This window comes from Apus apus, chromosome 5, assembly GCF_020740795.1.
Source record: "Apus apus isolate bApuApu2 chromosome 5, bApuApu2.pri.cur, whole genome shotgun sequence".
NCBI classification, from domain to species: domain Eukaryota; kingdom Metazoa; phylum Chordata; class Aves; order Apodiformes; family Apodidae; genus Apus; species Apus apus.
Genome location: NC_067286.1, coordinates 18485295 through 18503279, shown reverse-complemented (window position 1 = coordinate 18503279; position 17985 = coordinate 18485295). Strand labels below are relative to the sequence as shown.

Here is a 17985-nt window from a genome sequence, read left to right as displayed (position 1 = left end):
TCACTAGGTTTAGAGAAAGATGAGGGTCTTCTGCTGGGGAGGAAGAGCAGAGGCAAGGAACAGACTAAGACACTTGCCCAAGGCCATGCAGAAAGTTTGTGTCAGAATGGAGAATTGGTTTCACACTGTTCAGTTTCACACTGTTCAAATCCCAGTTTCTTGAATTCATCTTCAAATAATCACCCCTCCCTTTCATGTGCAGGGTCTGTCATACTGAGTTTGTCCTGTTTTTTTTCCTCCCACCTTTTATTTTCATTAGAGCATTATTTCTACTTGTCACATTGCAGTATGTGTATGCATAGTAGAATCTGTTGTTGATTTCTGGGAAACTATATAAAAATACATTTCTTCACTGTATGACTAAACTTCACAGCCTGTATCCTGTGATTGCTTGCTTAAATTTAACTTGCTGGTGAAGCTACTGTCTATTGGACTGGACCAAGTGAACTTCATTATGGAATTGTTTTTGGTGGTCTTCTAACCACCTTTTCAGTTAGCAAGGCACTTCCCATTTTGAAGCTTATGTCGAATTAATATTTATATGCATTTGTAAGTACACCCCATGGCATAGGTCACCAGTTTCTCTCCCTTGGAGAGCTCTTTCATAATAATCAGTACAATTCAGAATAGACCTTTGCCTTTTTGCTTTAAAATAGAATTTAACTATAGTGATAATTAATGTTACTTGTTCTTGTCTGGTTTCAAGAGTGATTTATGTCACTTCTGAGGGTCTGTTATGAAGACAGCTGAAACCCAGAGAGCATGGTGAATTTAGGCTGAGACCCCCTATATTCATGCTGGTGCTGGGCACAGATCAGCACCTTTGTGCTTTTTGAGACCACGAGGCCCAGAGCCCAAAGTTGCCCTTAGTCCGTGAGGCAGATTATGGCTCACCTTTCCACTGCCTGGGCTCTTGGGGAAAGGCATTCCACTGGTGTCTCTGATTGCTTTCCCTGAAGATACACATAGTTACCTAAAGCCTGACCCAGTCTTTGCAGGCGATGGGTGGTGGCAGGTCACACTATGTGAGACAAGGAGCACAAACCCATGATTTCCAAAAAGAGGGTCTGGAGCCATCTCTCTTTCCCTGAACAGCTCACTGAGTGAGTCATTAGGCATGCAGAGGGAGCCGGTGCCATCAGCTCTGCTCTTGATGAGGAAGGATAGATCAAACAGGAGACAGCCCTGATTCCTTTCTGTTTCGTGGTCTGCCATCCTTGTGTGAATCACTTAGCTTTATAAACCTGCAGCTGTTTCCTGCCAGCTTTCTGGAAACAGATGGATTCTCTCCTCCCAGCAGTAAAGTCAAGCCTTCTGAAGTAGGCAGCACTCAGTGGAGCAGGAACAAATTAGTATCCCTTGCTAGGAGCCAGCAACTGTATGGGGATATGTGGAAACACCTGCAGTGGCATTTTTTTATTTTTTTGAGAAGAAAAGGGAAAGGTTCCTGAAATCCCCTGGAACAAGAGGGTAACTGGGCCAAGAAGCTGGCCCAAAGACAGCAAGCATTGTTAACATATACTGGCTATCAATTATATGAACCGGGTAAGACTCAACAAACCTGTAGTGCATTTTCCTCTGCATATGGCCCTTATTATCAGGGATGGACAAAAAGCCAAGTGCAGCCCTTAGAATCTCTTACTGGAAGGGCATCTCTAGGCTATGGGCTGAGGTACCTATTTTGGGTTGTGCAGGCGTGTGTGACTGTGGGAGCCTGCCTCACTGCTTCTGTTCCTGTTCTGTGGTTAAATTAAGCCTCTGGGAGCTATAAATCTGTCACCTTCCATGAATGTTGCATTCACCTGGCCTCTTCTCATTCAGAATTTACAAGTCTGTGGTGTGCGTATGGTGCCACCAGCACCCGTTCCTCCCCACCTCCCTGGGTCTTTTTGTGCTGCGACATGGTTATTAATCTGAGCATTGCTGGAGATTCTGGTATCTTCTGAAGATAACACTGAAGAGTTATTCTTCTTGATATATGCCACCATCTTAAAGCTGCTCCCTTTGTCAGTGAAACACCTTTCTGCTGCCAGCTGTTGTTGCCATATGTTATTCTAGAGAAAAATACTGTCTTGTGAAATGGTGATAGTGGACAGGCATGGGTAGGATTGCTGGTATGTTCTCACCTTTGCCTTCCCTGTTAGCTAAAGCACAGGCCCGGCTGAGGTATTCAAGTGAGCTGGCATGAAGCAAACACAAACAGTTCCCTGTAAATAAAATGTAGTTGCACTTGGATAGGGCATTTGTTGTTCCCAGTTAAACTTGTAGAGATTAAAAATACCCCAAACTGAGAGAGCAGTCTATTTAAGGCAGCTGTAACTAATGCCAGTGAGGCAAAGAATATTCTTCGGAGACAGATTGCTCCATAAATATCAGGGGTTTCTCTTGCTGCCTTCAGAAGCAGCAGTTACAGGATGCAGTCAAGAGCCAGATACTCGGATTTTCTGGATAGCTGGTCTGGGATTTCATTTATTTCAGTTCAAATAGAAAGAAGTGAACATGAACTATACTGAAGTTTCTTCACATTGATCACAATTTGTGCTTTTGGCTTGACCAGTGGTAAGTATGATCCTTCCACTGGAAGTATTGATCTAAAGGAAAATCTCCAGGAATTGACTGTAGGATGGGCAGAGAGGAGGAAGATGAAGGCAGTACAGGAGGGCCACTCGATGGTACCATCTGCCTCCCTCACTGCATGAAGTCTCATGTATTTTCACCCAAATGAATACAAGAGCTCTATATCTAAGCAAACACTGTCTAGCATCCTTGAAGTCACTTGAGTGGCTTGCTCAACTGGCTTACTTCAGCAGATGGACAGAATTGTGAGTTCTTGCAGGAGGAGAGTAGTAATGCTGGCCCTTTGGGAGAACGGTATGATGGCTGACTGATTTTTCTGATTATTTTGTATTATTTTTATTTTTCCAGAAACTTGCTGAGCCAGAAAGATGCGTGAGTATACAGAACAGAAGGAAACATGTGGGACCATCTGTCTCAAGTACCTGCTCTTCATCTTCAACTTTTTTTTCTGGGTAAGAAGCTTCAGTTTTATTTCAGAGGCACTGAGATGGCACTACAGTTTTGGTGTAAGGAATGCAAAAATCTTGGGCTTCACAGAACCACACGGAATCACAGAATGGTAGGGGTTGGAAGGGACCTCTAGTCCAATACCCCTGCTAGAGCAGGATCTCCTAGAACAGGTTACACAGGAATGTGTCCAGGCAGGTTTTGAGTGTCTCCAGGGATGGAGACTCCACAACCTCCCTGGGCAGCTTGTTCCTCAGAATAAAGAAGTATTTTCTTATATTCAGGCTTAACCTGAATATAAGATGGTGACCATTGCCCCTTGTTTGTGACCATTGCCCCTTGTTCTTTGACTGGACACCACTGAGAAGAGTCTGGCCCCATCCTCCTGACACCTGCTGTTTAGATATTTTTAATTGTTTATGAGATCCCCCCTCAGCCTCCTTTTCTCTAAGCTAGACAGACCCACCTTGAAGACCAGCCCCTCCCAGTGCACTGAGCCTTGCTCCTGGTCTAGTGAGACCTTTTAGTGTAAATCAGCTTATAGAGCTGAGGCACATCCTGATATCCCAGTCCAGTTCTGGGAGGTGAAGTTCATGCCTCGGATGCCTCTCATTTGCTTGCTACTCTCTCTACCTAGCTGGCTGGTGGGGCTGTTATGGCAGTGGGCATCTGGACCCTAGCTGAGAAGAGTGACTACATCAGCCTGCTCTCCTCCAGCACATATTCTGCAACTGCTTATATTCTGGTGGTGGCTGGAGTGGTTGTCATGGTCACTGGCATCCTTGGTTGCTGTGCCACTTTCAAAGAACGTCGGAATTTGCTAAGAGTGGTAAGTTTTCCTTGCTTGGTTTTTTTGGTGGAGGATTCACCCCATTTTAACGTGAACCATACTGGGAGGGAAACACCTTAGTTGTGTTCTGCACCAACCTTATTTATTTGCCCTAGAGCAGTGCTGTCCTTGTCCTTGGCAGCAGGTTCTACTGCAGAGCATTTGCTTTTATCCACCCAAAGAATATGCTTACTACTGCATGGTTCAGAAACACATAGTATAGTTTAACACCCATGTTTTGTGTATGAATGTCTGTTTGAAACAATTCAAAACAAAATCTCCTAGCTTTTGACTCTCTTCTTCCCTGTCCATTTATTACTCTTTTTGGAAAATGAGAGAAGAAGGTGCAAGAGATGTGTAACAAAACTGCTTTTTACCGAAACTAGATTCAAGCAAAGTTAGCACGCTTTTTTACTTGGTTGTCAAAAATCAGAACATTTCCTATTAATGTTTTCTTTAGTTTCAGAAAAGTTATTTTAGTTTTGCTTCCACAAAAAAGCTACACTGTTTTGATAATTTGCTGTCTCTTCTAGACCTTTTCTTGTGTTACTTCCTGAGCTCCCTGCTCACCCACCTTCCCTAGGGTTTCTATTCTGCTTTCTCTTAAATCTCACTTTCAGTCTGGAGTGGAACAGCAGTCCCTTTTAATATCTGGTCTACAGTGGTGAGTGCAGTGACTGAAGTAACAATCAAACAACAATAACAGTTGCTCTTTGCTTTCACAGTTACAGAAAAGGATACTTAAGCAACTGTTTACCAGCTTCTTCCTTTGCAAATCTGTGTTCAGCCGACTGTACCATTTCCTCTTGTTCATTTGGACAGAGGAGTAGAAATAGGAGTCATGAGCAAGCCTCGTGCTTGTACCACTGTGTTGAAAACCTACTAATCTCTGTGAGAGGCAGAGTAGGGCCAGGAAGAGAAACTAAACCTCAGAGAACACAGTACATGCATTGCTGATGCTTGTTCATTAGGCTCCTGGTCTGCAGCAGTCTGTTTTGGCTCAGTTTCACCTACTTGCCTTGCCAAAAAGATTGCCCTTTGTCTTTTTGCCTTAGCCAGAAGCTACAGATAAAAATCCAGTGGGGTTTTCTTTGTTATTCTGCAACAGAAAACTAATAATTGTCTCTTGGGAACAAAAAGTTACTCTATGTCCCTACACCACACATCCTTTCAGAATGACTGGTCCTGACAGGCCTATTGTCTCTTCTTGCTTGTCCTCTGCTTTGGTTGCCAGTGAGTAATCTACACAAAAAAAGATAGGGCTGTACTTGCCAGGACTGGGTGAGACTGACTGGGGGCCTGTGCCAGCTCTGAGCTCAGACAGCAATCCTGACAGCTTCACAGTAAGTGCCCTGGGGTCTGTGCCAGCCTGTCCCAATATCTCTCTGTACCAGAGGCCCACATAAATATGGGAGGAAGTGCTGTAAGTGGCACTCTCCACTATCCCCAGTGCCACGTTGGTGCTTACAAAAATCAATTATTGACAGCTTTTATAAGTGCTGTTTGTAAAATCCATATCTGTTTTTTAGTTTGTTTTGCTTTTGAAGACTCAGGAAGCTATGAATTTATTTGTGCCTTTCTACCCAGCTATGGGTGTTATGGGCCTATTTCAAGGCTTTTCATAGTATTTAATTACTCATCACTCACAGCTGTACTACTATTTTTATGTCATTGCATATTTGCTTTCCTCATTCCTCTTTAGCCAGATGATGTGCTGGGGCTTGGGCAGCAGATGTAGAGTTTATCTGACTCTGTGGGCAGGCAAGGAAGTGGTTCTGCAGCTGGTGGTGATGCTGCAGTCAAGCTTTTTACCAGCACAGAAACTGCTACTGTGTTACACTTGAGTTGAGATGCAGGCTTTCATACACAAAGGTCTGTAAGCAGGAGTCTGGGGAAAGTACTCATCAAATAGCAGACCTTGCAGGTAAAGGAGAAGGCGGTATTCTTCAGGCTTGGCCCCTCATACTGCCACATATAGTTAGCTACCATGGATAGGGAGAAATGAATGCATTGGTTATGATTTCTGTTCTTGCTGCATTTTCCGCCTGGAGCCCTCCCCTTAAAGTGATACTGCTTTTTCATGTAGTAGAAAGATCTCTCCAGAGATCAGTTTGGATTTTTGGTGGGTTGACCTATACTTTGAGTTATTCATGGAAAACACACTGAAGCTTGGCACTTCACTCAAACACTTGAAGCTGGATGGGAGAGACCTGTATCCTGTAGATCTGAGAAGACATCTGGGAGCTAGAGTAAGCTTGAAGTAAGCCAGAGACAGCTTGGAGCCAGAGTAAGAGTAAGTTTTGCCCAGAGCCCACCCAGGTCCAGGCGTGTGTCTACTGCCAGCCTTTGGCTGATCCCACATTTCTGACTTGTTCTTCAGCCTCTTAGGAAGCCAGCAGGGCATGTCCCCGCAACTCTATGCCAGAGCTGGCCTGCTACTCCCAGAGAAGACCTGTGTAAGAAAGCCCTGCAATGCCTAATGAAGAGCAAGGAGAACAGCACTGTGCTCTGTGTGTCTCTAAAGTGAAAGCTGCTGCTCCCCTATTTCAGCATGATACTTGGAAGTGGCCTAGAGAGAATGATGCGATTGAGATAAGGGTAATGATGCAGTGTATCAGCAGAGACAGGCTGGACATGTGAGTGGCAGATGCAGTAATCTCCCTTATAAGGTTTTACAAAAGGGTCTTGTGATTCAATTTTGTTAAGGTCTGCTGGGTACGTATTTTTTGTCTATCCACCATAAGCCAGCACAGTGAGCCAAGCTGTTGTGAAACAACTCAGCTCTACCTGAATGCCTCTGACATGATGACACAGAGCCTGGAAAAATAAACAAACTTGCCAGTTCGTTAGTTGTTCTCAGCATCCTTCCACCCTCCCTGCCCCTTTAGTAGAGAGATGATGTCAGAGCAGTTAGGGTGTAAGAGGTGTCCCCCCCCAAAAAAATAGGCAGCTTTTGTATCAAAACATGCCAATCCTTTATTGCCCCTTTTCAGCCTCCTGTCTTGGGACCAGCTTTAGCTATCCCACACTCTACTGGGTGACTCATTCCCAGGGTATGAATGGTACCTTGTACAGGCATTTGCAGTGACTGTCAGTGTTTGGCTGCCTCTGCAGAGATGGTCAGTGTAAGTCAGTGTTTGGCTGCCTCAGCTACTAGGAGAGAGTGTGGGGCTGGGGAGTGAAAGCCTGAGATTGTATGCTCAGATTAAAGCCTGATCTGCAGATAAAACCCAGCTGTCCATCGTTCACAGCTGCTGAATCCTAACAGGGGTGAAAGAGGAAGACTGTGTCTGTGATGTTTTAGTCCTGTGAAGGGGCTTGGAAATATCCAGCAAAGGAATGAGGGTGCACAGTGGGAGTGTAAACCTTGTGCAAGAAAAGGCATCCATGCTGTGTGGGTCAGCTTGCTGTGTCCAGGTCTTCAAAGATTGTTTAATATCCAATTATATTTGAAGGGAGCTGTTTGCAACAGCTGTTTCTTAAGCTCAGGGGTAAAACAGAAAATGGGAGATACTTTGTTTATTCTGTCCTGAGGCGGCCAACTTAGCATGAGGTCCTTGTTACGGCTGGAACTGATGTTTCTTCAGCTTTATCTACAGAAAGTTTAGTTTAGTAGCAGTCACAAAGCAGCCTGGATCTGTAAAGAAATTTCATTGCTCATTAGGAGCTGTGTGTCTGAACCGGGGTCCTACTTGAAAACCTCTCTTTGACCTTAAGGAGGGAGTGGCCACATTGCCATCTGTCTTCAGGCCTGCCCAATCTTTATGATTGAGTATACAGGTGCCTCCTCGTAGGTTTGACTTCACTTCCTGTTTATGTATAGGAAGTGCTCCCAAAAAGTTTTATGTACTGTTCATTTAATTCTCCTTGTGGTAAGCAGGGCACATTTCTTTCCATATCACTACCATTAAGGCCTTTTGAGAAACAATAATGTTCTTCTCTTGCTCTTCTAAGAGCTCCTCAACACTAAAGTGAGAAATACTGAGCTTTTTTCCCCCTAGATCCTAGTTCAGCAGAGCATATAGTCACAGTCCTGAGTGTGAAACAGTGCTAAAGTCCATCTGCTTCAAATGTGCTCTTAAGCCTGTGTTTGAGCCCCACAGAAGTCACTGGAACAGAAATACGTGGTTTATGCTTATATGTTCTTCTATATCCTTGGTGGAATGGGTCTTTTGTTGTTTTATTGCATTGTAATTATAACATACAGTGCTCCTTAGTAACTTAGTGAAGTGCCCTAAACAATGTCAAAACAAGCAACGTTTTAATATTTTTTTGTATTGATGTCAGAATCAGATGTTTTGTATGATGTTGAGCATAGTCATCAGGTTATCCAGCAACCACTTCCTTTTTTCTAGTGATCTTATCTCAGTTGCCTGCACTTTTCCTTTCTCTGCATCCCTCTGGCTTTGGGAGTTAAACTCATACTTGCTGCTGCTTGTCTTCAGTTATCCTGTAGGGTTTTTTGGCTTTGTTTTTTGTGTGTTTTTTTAATCTGGGATTGTTCCTTTCCTACTGTCTTGGGGTCTTAAATCCAGTCTCTGCCTTTGAACGCTGCTGCAGAAAAGCATCAGTGCAGACAGTCTTGCATTTTACCAGTTAATGAACAGCTGGGTCCCAGCATCTCCTTACATTCTGTTCTAATGTCCTGCTATTCCCATTATTTTACAGTACTTCATATTGTTGCTGTGCATCTTTCTACTGGAGATTATTGCTGGAATCCTGGCCTATATCTACTACCAGCAGGTGAGTGAACATTAGTCCTTAGAGACTCAAACCGGGGAAACAGCTGGTTATCATCCATTTCTCCAGCCAAAATTGTGCTTGGAGTCTTGAGACCAAGGGTCTGGTGGTGGTTGACCTTTCCACATGTCAGTAGTCACACCCTCCCAGTATGGAAGTCCTTGGATTAGTTACTGTTCTTGACAAACTCGTCGGGGTTACTCTGTGGCAACTGCTCAGCCTTGCTGCAGTTCACCTTCGTGCACTGTTTTTCTGCAAAGCCTTATAGAAGACAATTTTTGAGGCTGTGTAGACCTAAGAACTCTCCTAATGTCCTCCAGGGCATAGTGTAAGCAACTGACATCATGTTAATGTCACTTAGTGTATTCAGGACATAGGAACAGTTTCTGTTGTGTCCAGGAACTGTTGCATTGTGTGGCAAGAGCCATATGTTTGAACTGGCAAAGATAAGACTGGCAAAGTTCAGATGAGAGGTCAAGAAGTTTTTGAGAGCTTTACATCCAGCCCAGATGAGGGGTTGGAGAACAGCACAGGCTTCCAACAGCTGCAATTCTAGCTTGGCACTTTTTGCAGTTACAGAGAGCAGAGGCTTTAGTCATAACATTGCTTTCAAAGGGAGTTTAGCCACGAAGACACAAACGGCCTGGGAAGTTGGTATCACATCTGAAATTTGTTTGGAAGCAGCAAATTAGGATTGTTGTCAAGTGGCCTATCTGAAAAGCAGCTGGGGCATCCCTTCTTGTTGGCTTCACTGCCAGGATTCCTTGCCATTGCTTTGTTGCTTGGGCCTTCTGTGCTTTGCCTCGCTAGGATGGGCACTGATGGTTTGCAGAGAGCCAAAGAACTGTTCCAGCCCCTGCCAGGAGGGATGTGGCATGAGTGCATGTATTTAACAGGGGAAGATAATCCTGGCAGGCATAGCAAGAAGCTGAGGTCTGTCCATTCATCCATGCAAATGCATGAAGTTTATATATGATAGTAGTTGAAGGGGAGCTGATCATTAGGTTGAAATAAGGGACAACATATTTGGAGCTATACCTTTGAGTGCCTTAGATCACTTCAGGAAATCTGATCAGTAGCTGCACTTCCCCTTGCCCTTTGACAAACCCCCCTTCTTTGCTGCTTGCAGGCTCCTTGCTCTGTTTGCCACTGTTTTTATTTCAGCCCTTGCTTTGGTGTCTAAGGCTTGCATGTGTTTGTCTAAAATGTTTCTTCTGTTATCTCTGTTCCGTGCTGCAGTACTTCCCTGTGAGTCTGCAGGTAACTGCTTTTCTCCCAAGTAATAATTCTGCTAATGAACTCTTTTATTTGCCTCTGATGCCTTCCAGCTGCTAAAGCTTTTCCTTTCTTTTTATTGCACTAAGTCATTTGCACTTCTCTAGAGCTTCCCTGCCCAGGATCTCAAAGCATTTTGCAAAAACTAGTGAACGAAGCTCCTTATCATCTTTGTGAGGTAGGTTGTTGTCCCTGTTTGACACATGGGGTTGGAAAAATCTTGGGAGAATAAGAAGAAAATAGGGAGAAAAATCTGCAGACTGCATTTTGCACAGTTCAGCATATTCAAATGTATTTGTTACTTACAGTGTAGAATAAAAGATGTATAGAGAGGCTACCCAGCTGTTTCATTCATTGACCCCATCTAAAATGCATGTTGGTGTTGTTTATTGATATAGGAAACTTATAATTTCACAGGTTTTGGTCTAAAGCAATGTTACTGTATGAACCAGGATCACTAAAAAGAGATGCAGCTCTTTGGCACTTTTGGCTGTCACCTGGATAGGTGAAAAGAATTCAGCTAGATTAAAAGAGCTTCCACAGGAATAAATGTTTGAATCTAGTCAACATAAAACATACCAGTGGTTTATGATGAGACTTTCAGAAACTCTGTACTTCCAAAATCAGACTTTGTCTCCCTGACACTGTTACAAGGAAAGGCCTTGCAGTACTTCTGCAGTCACACACTTAACTCCCTCCTGTGGGGACGATGCTGATACATGAGCTATTCAGACTATATGGCTTCAGTCCAGTGTGCCCACAACTCTGATTTCTTCTTGCTCCTGGACAAAGTCAATTGGTTTTTAGTATTTTGTCCCAGGCTTCAGAGGGAGAGCACTGCACGTGGTCTCATAGGCATATTTATATTTAAGCAGGCACAGTTTTGTATTCTCTTTCAGTGCAGGCATGTCATGGCAATCATATATATTCAAAGTGAGGACACATGTAGTGATGCGTAGCTCAGGCTGAAATTTCATCCTTCCAGTTATTAAAATGGAGGCATGATCTATAATCAATTGGAAATAAGCCTGTCCAGTCTTGGAGAATGATCTTGAAGTAAGCTGTAGTTTCCACTAGGCTCTCTGTTTTTCTCTGGGAACAAAGGTAGTGAATTCTGTGCAGGGCTCTGGTTTGCTCTGAGGGGTGAGTTTGCCTTGTAATTTTATTCTTCTTGTCTCTTCCATTCAGCTGAGCATGGAACTGAAGCAAAATTTGAAGAACACTATGACCCAGAAGTATCGGCAGGAGGGAGAAGAGAGTGTTACCAGCGCAGTAGACAAACTGCAGCAGGAGGTAGGTATCTCTAGAAGCAGGGAGAAGTCAATTGCTGGGCTTGATATAAAACACACAAAAGGCATTGTGTGCTCTTGACATCGAACATACAGATATTTCTTCTGTATCTGAGTGTATGTTCTACTGCTTCTGATTGAAGACAAGATTGGGTGGGATGTGAGGCCTGGGCTGTGCAACTGGCAGAATTGCAGGATGTGATCTCTGAGTTGCATGCCCAGTAGCACTGGGGAAGCAACATCTGAATTGCTCCCAGAGTGAACTGGAGCTACTGAGTCACTCTGACAGCTATTTCTATTTTCCACTTCAAAGCTTTGGAGAAATTGCTGAGAAAATCATTAAGCTCCTCAGTACCCTGGAGAGCAAGCTATAGTGAAAGAACAGCCTTCTTGCTGCTGTTGCTAGCTGTGCCTTGTTCAGGGGTGGTTCGGGTTCGGGTTAGGGTTCTTGCAGTTCTGACTCGCTTTCTCACAAAAAGGACACTTCTGCACAGGATCTTTCAAAGCATGGGGCCTATTAGACACATTAGGTGCATTTACAATAGTAACTGGTAACTTACCCAGTTATCACTATTGATGCTCTCCAGTCCAGTGGTTAAAAGCTGAGACAGCTGCAGGTGCACTCTGATTATAGTTCATCCTAGCAGTAAACAAAAGCAGAGCTGCTGAAAGATGGGTGAAGCTGATACTTAATGGCCATTTTGGGGACCCTTAACGCAAAAGTCACTAATAATTATAGTAGCCTAAAAAAAACCCCAAAACAAATAAACAAACAAAAAAACACACCCTGAGATAGCTGGAGTCTCTGAGAGAGGCTGGAGGGAGGAGATTGCAGTGCTTGCAGGCTCAGCCTTTGCTCTGTGTGCATGCAGTTCAAGTGTTGTGGCAGCAACAACTACACAGACTGGGCTGACAGCCTGTGGATCAAATCTTCAGAGGCCAGTGGACGGAAAGTCCCAGACAGCTGCTGCAAGACAATAACCGACTTGTGTGGCCGAAGAGACCATCCTTCCAACATCTACAAGGAGGTAAAGAGCAAAAGGGCTTCAGACCTGCCTAAAGAAGATGGGCAAGGGAGTAAGGGTGTTGGGTGGATGCTGTCAGTAGACTTAAAAGTCAGTAAGATTCCTTAGAAAGCAGAAGTGTTTTTTCTAGTTGGGCATTCAGCTATCTAGGGTACTATTTTATATGTAGACACAGAAAAGAATAAAAAACTGTTACGATATAGTATACTAGTGATAGGGGAAGTGGGAGAGGTTGTTGGTTCTGGCAGGAGTCTTGGTTTTGAGCCCTGCATTTGACACAACTTCCTGTCATTGGAATTATTCAGTGAAGTGTAATTGGAGATACTTTTGGTCCTTGACTGAGATAGAAGGATTTGATCTACAGCATGAAGAAACAGTGTAGGAAGAAAGAGAGCCATGTAGCAGACGGATTAGGCCAGTTTCAGTGGGCTGCAGTTTGGACTGAAAAGAGGGCTGGAGTTGAGATAGAGGGGCTTGTCTTTTTTCTAGAAGAAGCAGATTGAGTCCCACACTAGATGAGTAAGTAAACAGGTAGCTCTCAGACCTTTTATTCTTCTAGTTTGCATAAGGCTATTAAAAGTTCTTGCATTTATTTTGGCACCCTCTTGTCCTGTCACCTGGCTTTAACTTACCTGCTGTGACACTCTGTATGGGGTAGCATAGTCCTTTTTCTCATCAGTGAAACCAGCACTTTGGCTAGCTGGCTGTATTGAGCCTGGGGAGCAACAGTTTATTCCTTGTTCCTGTCCCACTGACAATTAAGTAGGGCTGTGGGTGAAGAGATAGCCCCTTCAACATAAGTATTCCTTCTTGCAGTCTGTGCTTGGAGCAGGACTCGGAAGACGGGTGTGAATAACACCTGCCATTAAGCCAAGCAACTCAAACAGCTAATCCCCATCAAGCTTTGGGAAATGAACAGGGAGTCTTTCAGATCTGCCATATCCCTCTTATGTCCAGCTGCTTGGCTGGGTTTTGCTTTTCAGGAAGAAGGCTTTCCCATAAAGTTTGTGCCTTCCAGGCAAGATCCCATAAGAAAATGCAGAAGGGAATTCAAGGGCTGATGAAGTTTTAGAGATTGTAAACCCACAACTGTTTGACAGGGAGGGTTGACAATTTCCATCCTCTCTCTGTGCTGCATGAAGCTGCAGGTGGCTGCCCAGCTGTATTATTGAGAGGCCCTGTAGGCTGCCAAATGTGTTGGGCTAGCTCTAGAGGAGAAAAAGCTGTAAGAGAATGTTTGCATCTACAGTCAGGTGCTGCATATTTTAATATGAGGTCTCAGTTAGAGTTCAGAAGGGATTTTAGCATCTTTGGGAAAGAAAAACTGAGAAGAGTGTCAGATCAAGGAACATGAGTAACTTCTTCATATCGGGGCAGCTGGGGGTGACTTTTAAAAGCTAATGCTGGCATGGGAAAAGTGAGACCTTTGGCTTCCCTCCCTGGGTGGCTATCTGCTCATTCCTTCCCTCTGCCTGCCCGAGTGTAGCTGTCTGTTCACAGTAAACTCCTGGAGCAGGAGGTTCACCGGCACCCTTGGGGCACTGCTGTAGCCTACACAAATAAATCCGTTTCATGTTACTGTGGAAAACCTTCTTCAACAAATTAAAAAGCTTAATTATTTAAAGGGAACCCTTCCAAAAAACCCAAACCAAAACAACAGAAACAGCAAATGCTCTTACTGATTTATTTTTGCCTTATGACAACAAAAACTTGGGCCTGAAAGAGGAAGGGAAAGATCATGCTGCCAGCCAAGGATGCAGTTGCAAGGCAGAGGCAGGCAGAGCTTGGCTTTCCAGGTCCACAGTGAAACTCATTTGTGTCATAAATAGCAGTGTGAGGAATTTATTCTTGAAAGGCTCCTGTCATGTTAAAGGTCTTGGTACTAGATCCACTCAGCAACACAGGAGGCTAAAATGAAGCTGCTTTTCCATGTCCCTATTTCACCCTGCAGAGTGGTTGCATTACCAAGCTGGAAAACTTCATTCAAGAGCATCTAAAAATCATCGGGGCAGTGGGGATCAGCATTGCTTGTGTGCAGGTAAAAGGGCTGTGTGGAGTTTTGGGGGTGCTGGGTGGAAGTTCAAGGAACCCTAGAGCTGAAGGATGTAAAAAATCAGGTGTTTTAGGCTCTTTCCTGCCTGGCAAGGAGAAGCTGCCCGGTATTTCACGGGGACCCGAGGATTTACTAGCTCCAAAGCAAAAGCTTCTGGTCTGTAAAATTTGCTTCTGGTGAAGGAGTGCAAGCTGCTCCAGGTGTGTGGGAAAGGCAGTGCTGGTTGTGGCAGGCGGTTTGGCAGCCTCAGAGAGCCCTCTTGTGGGGATGTGCTGTGATTACCCGCGCAGCTGAGGACCCTGTCTGGAGCAGTTTCCTACCTCAGTTTATCAGAATTATTTTAAGTCATCCAGACTTTCTCCCTCAGTTATGTCATACTGAGGAACAGCTCTGTGGCTCTGCAAATTTGGAAGAGGGTGAGGAATAAAGGGATAGGATATGGATGCCCTCCCATTTTAGAGGGGAGGGCACAATATATTTTCTTTCAAATGCAGATGTCTCTGGAAGTTCCTCATCTTGCCCTTTGTCTTGGCAAGTAGCTAATTTACACCCCAGAGAAGCTGCTGGTGATTAATTGTGAGCATTAGCACAGATTATGTTCTCTCAGGCTACTTATTGCAGTCTGGAGTTTGGTATCCCCAGGCAGGAGATAGCTGCCACTCCAGTCTGGGTCCAGGCTGTTAGTTTGCAAGCTGCTGCCTGCATTGCATCAATTCTGGTTTTTCATGCGTTCTTCTCTTCTCTTTGCCCCTGTAGATCTTTGGGATGATTTTCACCTGCTGCCTGTACAAGAGTTTAAAGCCAGAACCATATTAATAGCTGTGGGAACTCTGTTGTTCCTCCTCTGCCACTCCCCTTAGCGCCTGCCAGCCCAACCACTCTCCACCACCGCTACCACAGAAATGTCTGTAACTTGAGGACTTGGCTCAGTAATTAAATTCCTCTCAAACCATGCACCACCTTACAGGGCCTCGCTGGGGGAAGTCACCTCCTTGTTGTATACAAGGCAGCCAGGAGTTCATCAGGTCCTCTTCATTGTCACAAAACAAAAGACCTGTGGATCTTCTGCTAGAAGCTTTAATGAAACAGTCCCTTGATATAACTACAAAGCAAGATTTATTCGGGGCCCTTTCTTTTGATGCTTTTCCCAAGCCAACATGAAGGTATCAGGATGCTATACAAGAACCATGGTATATTCTCTGAGAAGTGTTTTAGCAGCACCATGTATTGACTGTGAGGACAGATGATGCTTCTGCGCTGAGCTGGAGCCAGGGCTGAGTCTCTCATAGATGGAAGATTTCTCTCCCTCTTCCCAAGTGCGCACTAGTGTCCTAACACTGCTGTTCGCTGCCCGAGAGGATGCCTGCTTGTTTGCTTGGGGCAGGAGCTACTCTCCCTGTGGATCAGAAGCACAACTTGGTGAAGCTGAAATCTTGTCATGACTCTGATGTTGCCTCAGGATTTCTCAGCAATCCTTCCTCTTCCTTGAAGCTTCCCCCAGTACAGTGCCATTAGGAGCCACAGGAGGCCTTTGCCACCTAGTGATTCTGGAGCAAAGATGATGGACTACTTTGTAATTCTTTTGGGTTAGTCTGTTTTATAGAGTGGCTTCCAGTGTGACTAAGAAAACTTTGTTTCCCCCTGCCCATACCCTGCTGAGGTTTGGTGAAGAACTGGTCTCTTTTTGAAGCTGGCATATCTTGCTACCTTTTGGCCTGCTCAGTTAGACGAAATACCTTCTCATATGTCTTACATGTTGAGAGATTCCCTTAGCTAGATTTTTTCTAATTAAAACATCCAGGCTTGTCTCTCTTAGGCAGAAAATTAATATATACAAATGATTTATCAGCTTCCTAAGAGCTTTTTCATCAGCTAAGTGTTTTCTGGCTTTATTGAGAACTGGAAGTCCACTTTACTGGTTACTGGTGAGAAGGTCAGGAGAGTCAAGGATCAGTGTCTACTAGTTGACCCAGTGTACTTGGTAAATTGGTAGTGCTGACTGTGTCTGCTGTAGAGGAATAGGTTTAATTAAATATTTTCTCTGCATTGGGATCCTGTATACTTACAGGGCATAGACATCATTGCTGCTGTGGACTTGATTGCCATCGTGATGCCAACACAATCTTAGTCTGAATTCATAGGATCTTGTGTGCTTCTTATCTTATTCTCACCTTCCTGGTGTACTTGTTACACCCATGAAGCAGGAAGGGCTGTGGGATTTTGGTGTTTCTAAGCAGTGAAGATAAGCCCTTTTATAAACAAATAAATTTATTATCTCTCCTGGCCTTTTAGTGGTGCTAGCTGAGCTCTGTCCCTTGACAGCAGACAGTTAACATAAGCAAAATCACCCAGACCCCTTGCAGCATTGGGGTTTTTAGTTCACAGAGCAGAAATCTTGAACTTGGACTAAAGGGTGACAAGTTAAAATTCAGAACAGATTGATCTGAAATACCACCATCAACATCAGACCCATTAAATAATCTGTAACTAATGCAGAAAGACAGGTGGAGGAACTGAGGTGTATCCTAGGTTCCACAGCAGCAGGAAAGGGGAAAGAAATCTAAATTATTGTGTAATGATCTAAAGGAGAAATCTCAACATTATTTCTTGTTTTATAATCAAGTTTCTGACAAGTATTGACTACTAACTAAGGGTTTCTTAAGCATATTTTCATATCTGCCTTTGCCTGGTCCCCTCAAATATATTTTACTGGTTTGGGAGAGGTCAGGAAGCCTGAGATATGGTAAGTTGGCTTGTGTCCATTGAGTTGTTTTATACTTTTTCTTTGTATAATAATATTAATTGCTTTTTTTTTTTCTTAACTCAGTTTATGTTGCTGGCCAATAGAAAAATAAAGCTTACAATTCTGTACTTGTTCCATGTAGTAAAACTGAAGGGGTACTGTGAACCAGATGGGTTATATGGATTCCTCAGATCCTTAAGGAGCTGGCTTCTCAGCAGCAGAAGCTGATCTGAGGGACCAGGCTGGGAAAGCAGCTGGGGAAGAATCTGCTGCACGTCACCTAACTTGGCAACCTGGGTGTGAGGTGCTGCGGACTGCTCCTTGGTGTGAGCACCCTGAGAGTTGAAGTTGCAGGATCTCAGGTATGGCACACCAGCCACGATCTGCACACAGATGCGTGCTCACCCAGAACTGCTTCAGGGTCTGTGGTACACCTGATTGCACTCACTGACGCACTTGGTGACCTCTTTTAGCCTTGTCACACAGGCTGCCCTTTCTTGTCATGTGCAGAGCACTGAGGCAGACAGAACAGGGCCTTTGCCATTGGGTAATTTTACATTCACCTTGCTGGCCCAGCTGCTGCTGGCAGATGCACTCCTGAGATGCATTTGGTAAGGCAGGAATGTGGTTGCATCCATTTATGAGACCTTGTCCCAGGACTTCTTCAGCTCTGGCAGCCTGTTTTCAGGACAGGTGAGTTGAAGGTGGAGCACAAACGAAGAAGGAAGGGCTTATCCTGAAGGGCTGTTTACTGAGGTGGTGTGAGAGGAGCAGGGCAGGCTGGGCTCCTGCCCACACACTTGCAGTGGGGGCTTGGAAGGTGACATGAATGGCTCTGTGTTAACAGTGTGTCCCAGACAGCTGCTGGGCCACCTTGGCTGTTCTGCAACAGCAGAGAGAGAAATGCCTGCAACTCCCCATTTAGTGCCTTGTCCTGTTCCTGTGTGTCATAGGGGTTCAGTGTGACTCCAGTTGCCCTTTCCCACCCTCAAAGGGAAATTAGCCTC

At 44.4% G+C, this 17985-nt stretch overlaps 1 protein-coding gene across 2 annotated transcripts in view; it reads left to right on the top strand.

The window, feature by feature from the left end:
• CD151 (CD151 molecule (Raph blood group)) overlaps positions 1 to 17106 on the top strand; it is a 38227-nt gene extending 21121 nt beyond the window's left edge. For both annotated transcript variants that reach the window (XM_051621616.1, XM_051621615.1), the window contains exons 3-9: positions 2926 to 3029; positions 3662 to 3853; positions 8522 to 8596; positions 11057 to 11161; positions 12030 to 12185; positions 14134 to 14220; positions 14992 to 17106. In XM_051621616.1, coding sequence (XP_051477576.1) covers positions 2946 to 3029; positions 3662 to 3853; positions 8522 to 8596; positions 11057 to 11161; positions 12030 to 12185; positions 14134 to 14220; positions 14992 to 15051 — 759 coding nt within the window. In that variant the 5' untranslated portion in view covers positions 2926 to 2945 and the 3' untranslated portion in view covers positions 15052 to 17106. The remainder of the gene's footprint in view (positions 1 to 2925; positions 3030 to 3661; positions 3854 to 8521; positions 8597 to 11056; positions 11162 to 12029; positions 12186 to 14133; positions 14221 to 14991) is intronic.
• The last annotated feature ends 879 nt before the right edge of the window (positions 17107 to 17985 follow it).